The sequence below is a fragment of the Ovis aries genome, chromosome 15, assembly GCF_016772045.2.
Source record: "Ovis aries strain OAR_USU_Benz2616 breed Rambouillet chromosome 15, ARS-UI_Ramb_v3.0, whole genome shotgun sequence".
Classification (NCBI taxonomy): domain Eukaryota; kingdom Metazoa; phylum Chordata; class Mammalia; order Artiodactyla; family Bovidae; genus Ovis; species Ovis aries.
The window spans coordinates 80241157-80248123 of record NC_056068.1 but is presented as its reverse complement, the minus strand read 5'-3'; the positions used below and the strand labels follow the sequence as shown (position 1 = coordinate 80248123).

The following is a 6967-nucleotide window of genomic DNA, read 5'->3' as shown; positions in this document are numbered from 1 at the left end:
TATATCTCCAACTGAATGTCTTAGGAGGTACTGAGTATACATACAAATGAATTAAGTGATGAATAGTTTCCACCCTCCCCTTCATAATCTCTGAACTTTAAAAGTTGTTGACAGTTTCTTGGGAGTTAACCGAAATAATCTTCATTCCACTTCTACTGAAAATAGTTTGAAATTCCACAAACTTCCCTGACTCTTTTCCTCAAAAAATTCTTACACAGTTTAGCCCAACTTTTGGCAGTTAGAAGTATAATCGTAGATATTTGTGTGAAGAAGCTTGTTAAAGGGGGAAGGAAAGGAGGGTAAGTCTTAATTCTTGTGGTTTCTAACTCAGTCTTGTTAGATTACATCATGGTGATGTAGATTACGTCATGCATCACGGGAGTGTGAACTGATGTATTGTTAGTCTGATTCTTTCTTTGTATTAATAACTCTCGACAGAGAAAATCTGTTAACTCAATGTCCTGGGGAAACCGCTCAGTGTGGATGGAATTCGTGCTCCTGGCCTATCCCTCCCAGTCAGAGCTGTGCATCTTGTCCTTCCTTGGGGTCAGCCTGGTTTATACATGGGTCATCACCGGGAATGTCCTCATCATGGTGGCCATCCAGACCGAAGCCCACCTCCACAGGCCCATGTACTATCTTCTGGGCAGCCTCTCGGGAGTAGAAATCGGCTACACTGCTGTGGTGGTGCCCCACATCCTGGCCAACATCCTACGGTCGGAGAAGACCATCACCCTGCTGGGCTGTGCCACTCCGATGGGCTTCTTCGTGGGACGGGGCAGTGCCAACTGCTTCCTCTTGGCTTCCATGGCCTACCACCGCCACGCTGCCGTCTGCCACCCCCTGCAGTGCCTTCTCATCATGCCTCCGACGCTTTGCGCCCGCTTGGTGGCGGCCTCCGTGGCCCTCGGCCTCTGCCTGTCCTCCCAGCAGGCGGCCTTGGTCTTCTCTCTGCCCTTCTGCCCAGCTCGGGGCGTTCGGCACTTTTACTGTGACGTGCCCCCAGTGAGGTGTCTCGTTTGTGCCCAGAGCCACAGGCATGAAGAGTCAGTGCTGGTGGCGGCCACACTGGCCATCGCGGTGCCTTTCCTCCTGATTGCCGCCTCCTACGCCTCCATGTGGCCGCGGTGCTCCGGGCCCACTCGGCCGCGGGCCGCCGCCGGGCTTTTTCCGCCTGCTCCTCCCACCTCGCGGTGGTCCTGCTGCAGTACGGCTGCTGCGCCTTCATGTACCTGCGGCCGAGCTCCAGCTACCACCCCGAGCAGGATCGGTTCGTCTCCCTAGTGTACACACTGGGGACCCCATTGCTGAACCCGTTTGTCTACACCCTGAGGAACAGTGAGATGAAAGGCGCCATAGCAAGAGTTCTTACCAGGAATCGCCTCCCCCAGGAAAGCGAGTCCATCCTAAAGGAGCTCAGTCCTGAATATTCATTGGAAGGACTGATGCTGAAGCTGAACTCCAATACTTTGGCCACCAGATGCAAAGAACTAATTGGAAAAGACTCTGATGCTGGGAAAAATTGAACGCGGGAGGAGAAGGGGACGACAGAGGATAAGAAGATTGGATGGCATCACCGACTCAATGGACATGAGCTTGAGTAAACTGCGGGAGCTGGTGATGGACAGGGAGGCCTGGTGGGCTGCAGTCCATGGGGTCACAAGAAGTCAGACACGACTGAGCGACTAACTGAACTGAAAAACTAGGAGAGGATTTTACCTCTCAGGCAAGGATTAGTTTCCAGCTCATGCAAATTCCCATGCAACAGAGATTTCTCTCAGTTGATGTTAAAACTATCTTTCAAAAGTGTACAAGTTATTTGGACACTATTTAGCTAAGTGTACTAGAGACCTTTAAAATTTTTCTGCCATTTGACTGAGTAATTTATTTTTCTTTTTCTTTCTTTTTTTTTTTTTTTTTTTTAGCTTATATGGCTGTGCTGGGTCTTAGTTGCAGCGCATGGGACCTTAGATCTTGTTGGGGTATGTGGGATCTTTTTTGAAGCATGCAGAAAATTTCCTTGTTTTCATTGTGCATGTGTGATCTAGTTCTCTGGTCAGGGATGGAACTGGGGCCCCTACATTGCGAGCAAGGAGTCCCAGCCACTGGACCACCTGGGAATTCCTGACTCATCAATTTCTATGAATGAAATACATAAGCAAATCATCATAAAGTAATATAGAGTGGTACTTATAAGACAATATCCAGGTATCAGTTGGAAGCAGATGACCCATTCAATAGATTTTAACTGAAAAAAAAATATTCTGATCATATGGAGACATATGAGTAAGGGAACCAATAATCGTAGTCAAGACACTTACGTACTAGCAATAGCGGGAAGCCATCGTCACCCCTACACCTAAAAGGCAAAAGGATGATAGAGTATTATCTGAGACCAATAAGAGCAAGATTTATCGAAAAGAGACTCTTGGTGGAACTCTGGCCTCAAGGGGAAAAGCCTATTATAGAATAAGGGCCATGCAGGGAAAGATCAGGGAGATAAATACTTAACCCACTCTCTGCCTGTGTCCTCCTATCTCTTGCATTTTCTCCCATTGGCTGAGTTCATCTGGAAGCAAGAGGACAGAGAGATTGAGTGACTCAGTCCACAGAAGTGAGACTTTGGGGACAGTCTGGAGCACAGAAGGTCCTTGAGAACTGGGGCAAGAAGATAATAATCAGAACAGAAGTTGCTCGTTAGCATATTAGATCTAACAATGAAGATACATTAAGAGTTAAGTTTCCTCATAATAAAGGATTGGTTAAACAATTACTTATGAGATAATATTACGTAGCCTTGAAACCTGTTTCAAACGCTAGTTGTTGGTGATGGCTGACACTGAGTGCCTTCTGTCTGCCGGAATCCGTGCTAGGGGACTCGCTTTCTCTCCCTTCCCTTCTCCCTCTCCCCGCCCCTCTCCATCTCAGTCTATCTACCTATCCGTAAAAGTCAGCAGATGGAGGAGGTGATGGACTCGTGTCCTCAAGAACCATCTTAATTTGGGGTAGAATTTAAGTGTCTTTCCTTATTTTCCGAGGATAAAACTGAATCAAAGAGATTGAATAACTGGTAGATGTCAGACAGCTCACGAGTGGCAGAGTTGGGATTTGAACCCGGATTCCAACTTCAGAGGCCATGTTAACACTTAACTGGTGAAAGTTGTAGAACTGCTTCTACAGCATGACCCGATATTTGGAAAATACACCGTGTGCACATTTGAAGAAAAAGTGGCCACAAATGTACCAAGATGTTAACTATGGTCATCTCCAGTTTGAGGGACAAAGAATGATCTTCATTATATTCACTCTCCATCTTTATCTTTTTCCACACTTTCTATATTACAAACCTATTATTTCTAATTCAGAAAAAAATAACTGTTGAAAAGCATTTTCATAAAGAATCTGATGTTTATGCATTAGCTTGAACCGTGTGAAATGACTACCGTTTGACCACTTGTGACCTACAAGACAGTGATCTCACATGTTGCAAGCTAGTGCATTTATTTAGCTTAAATCTTCTATTCCTACAAGAATGCCCTTCTACTTTTCATATAACCCTGAATTGATAGTTTTATCTTTAATGTTTCCTTTTTTCTCTCCAAACCCTTGATGATTTCTTAAAATGAGGACAATTGTTTTAATCTAGTTTGACATAGAAATAGTGAGAAGGACTTTACATTTTGTAAAGTGTAAGGCATTCTCCTCCTATCCTCTCAAGACATCATGCATCATTTTGTCTGCAACATTTTTCTGGGCGTTGAGAAGAATGTAAAAAGGTAGGGGGAGGAAAGCAGGGAAGGAAGGAGAAGGTAAGGTTTTCAATTTCATTTCAATGTGACATTTGATGTCATGAATCACATTTCTCATTAACTTATAACTCAAAACAGGTAAGTCAAGAAAGAAAGGATGAATTATAAGGCCAGTGGAGAAATGTCGCTGAAGGATTGATTCCAAATTACTGAGTAGCTCCAGTCCCCCATCATCCAGACATATAATAAAGGATGAGGTTTACTTGCTTATCGAAAACCATTTGGCAAACTCATGTGTCTAGCGTCTAGTTAACAAGAGTCCTTTCATAGAATCATTAGCCATCAAAAGTACATAGTACAATAGAATCATGGAAGAAAGCATGCCTATGTCTGCCTGGGGGTATTTTTTTTTTACTAGGTCCTCATAAAGCTATATTTTACCAATCATAATAAGTGCCCTATGATTCTTTTTCTCTGACTAGATAAACTAGACACCTATGATCATAAATGCCTGAAAAGCACTTCCTCTGTCTAGAGACGGGGCCATAAACATATAACTAACAGGCTCTCTGACTGCGTATCAGTGTCTCCTGGCTCTGAATTCTGCTTCTTGATATTTTCCTTGTCCCAAGTCTCTGGGATGTGTATCATTGACCCCCACCTAAGTTACTCTACCTTGTGGAACTTCCCCGGTGGCACTAGTGGTAAGGAACCCGCCTGCCAATGCAGGAGACGTAAGAGACACGAGTTCAATCCCTGGGTCGGGAAGATCCCCTGGAGGAGGGCCTGGCAACCCACTCCAGGATTCTCGCCTAGAGAATCCCACGGACAGAGGAGCCTGGTGGGCTAGGGTCCACAGGGTCTCACAGGGTGGGACAAGACAGGTGATTTAGCACGCGTGCATGTGAAGCTTATTTGGATTGACTTTCTAAACTACTCTTGGGTTTGATGATGCTTTACCTCAATTGTCTCTTTAGTGATTATCCGTGGGTCTTTACCTGTGGTTCTGTCCCTCCTTTCCTCTGTGTTTCAACTCTCAAATCACAGCAGTTTTATCACCCAAATCCCGTTAGTCTGGAAGGGAATACTCAATGAGAAGTATAGCCAGTGCCTTGAGGTAACTAAAGAATAAATTTTTCATCTATCTCTGCATCAAAATTACATTCTCTTAATCACTGTGGATTCACAGTAATGCCTGATATAAAGTAGAGCAAGCCAAATCATCATGTTTTTCTTCAAGAGTGTATGAGCTATTCTTGGTCCTTCAGAAATCCTTAAGATTTTAAGATCAACTTGTCAAGTACCTGCCTCTCTCTCTCTCTTACACACACACATGCACACACCCACATACACACATACTTACCCACACCCCTACTGGAATTTTTATTCAGATTGTGATGTGTCTACAAGTCAATATCAGAAGTCATATCTTTAAAAATAGTATACTATGATCCATGACCATGGCATACGTTTTCATTTGCTCAGATTTTAACCACTATCTTTCAATGAAGTTACATACTTTTGCAGAAAGCAGTCTTGCATTTCTATTATTTTGAGTTACTGGTCCTTTACTGGGATATAGCATCTTTGCCATAAAATGCACACATTTAAAACTTCAGAGCTCAATGAACTGTGATAAGTATATCCAGCTGTGTAAACTCGGCTCAGCCCAAGGTAACACAGAAAGTTGCTTTGTACCTCTTTCTAGTCAATTCTCCTCTTCAGAGGCAACCACTATGTATATTATTCTTCTCATAGAATAGTTTTACCAATTCTTGAACTTCATAACTTGGAGTAAACAATGCAACGGTTATCAATCTCTTGCCTCTCAGCTCCCAATTCACTCTTTTCTATTCTGCTCCATGACGCACCACAGCTACTTTGCTAGCTGGCAGAATGCGTAGGGTCCTCTGTAGAGAGTTTCATTAGAGGGACACATCGGGAGGGAGCAGCGTCCTTCCTGGTTCTGGTAGGCTCTGCTCTGCTGATGCTCAGCCGTGTCTGACTCTGAGTGACCCCCTGAACTGTAACCCACTAGGCTTCTCTTTCCGTGAGATTTTCCCAGCAAGAATACTGGAGTGGGCTGCCATATCCTCTTCCAGGGGGTCTTCTCCACCCAGGGAGTGAACCCGTGTCTGGTGCGTCTCCTGCACCGGCAAGTGGATTCTTTACCACTGAGTCCTCCAGGGAAGCCCGCTGGTAGGCCATTTCTGTTCTATTCCTGTAAGTCAAGGCCAGTGGTGTGTGGGACAGCCATAGACACGTCCAGTGGCTCTTGCTAGAATTCTAAAGGATGGTTTTGCACTGAGTTTTTTTCCAGCATCCCAGCTGGTTTCCTAGCAAGTATCACCAGTGCCTCAGTGGACAGCTTCCCAAAGAGTTTCACCTGCATTTCAAGGAGTATGTTTCTGTGACTTCAGCAAACTTCTCAAACTTTCTAGAAGGCTACAATCACATACACTCCAGGTAGGTCAGAATCCCAGCCTTGGGGGTAGGGGGATGCCTTCCTAAAAGTTGTTTCTTCTTTGATTCTTTTTGTTCCAGTGGTGCGGGCCTTTTGGTATCCACATAAAGGGAATTTTAATTGGGTGGGTTGGACACGACTGAGCGACTTCACTTTGACTTTTCACTTTCATGCATTGGAGAAGGAAATGGCAACCCACTCCATCGTTCTTGCTTGGAGAATCCCAGGGACGGGGGAGCCTGGTGGGCTGCCGCCTATGGGGTCACACAGAGTCAGACACGACTGAAGCGACTTAGCAGCAGCATAATGTGTGGAGTTTTTAAATTTTTACTGGAGAATAGTTCCTGCAGAATGTTGTGCTAGTTTCTGCTGGACAGCAAAGTGCATCGGCTGCACAGACCCCTCAGCCGCTTAGCCAGGCGATTCCCAGGGGGATTTCTGAGTCGTCACGTGCCTTTCTTTTCACCAGACAAGTAGGGATTTCTTTTCTCTTTTCCTTCTGTAAATAGGCAGTACATGTCCATGTACACAGTGACCCCTGTCACCCTCTGTCCAGTCTGCACCAAAGTAAACATCATTTTACTATATATATAACATTATATATATATATATATATATATATATACACACACACATATATGTATATATATTTACATGTATATCTCTTTCTTGGGGCTTCCCTAGTGGCTCAGTTGGTAAAGAATCTACCTGCAATGCAAGAGATACAGGTTCAATTCCTGGGCCAGGAAGGTCC

At 44.6% G+C, this 6967-nt stretch overlaps 1 protein-coding gene across 1 annotated transcript; it reads left to right on the top strand.

Moving 5' to 3' along the window:
* The first annotated feature begins 456 nt into the window (after positions 1–456).
* Positions 457–3780, top strand: LOC101103671 (olfactory receptor 10W1-like). The gene is given in 3 exon segments (XM_042232635.1): positions 457–1117; positions 1120–1395; positions 3719–3780. Coding segments are annotated over 3 exon segments (999 nt in total).
* Positions 3781–6967: the final 3187 nt, after the last annotated feature.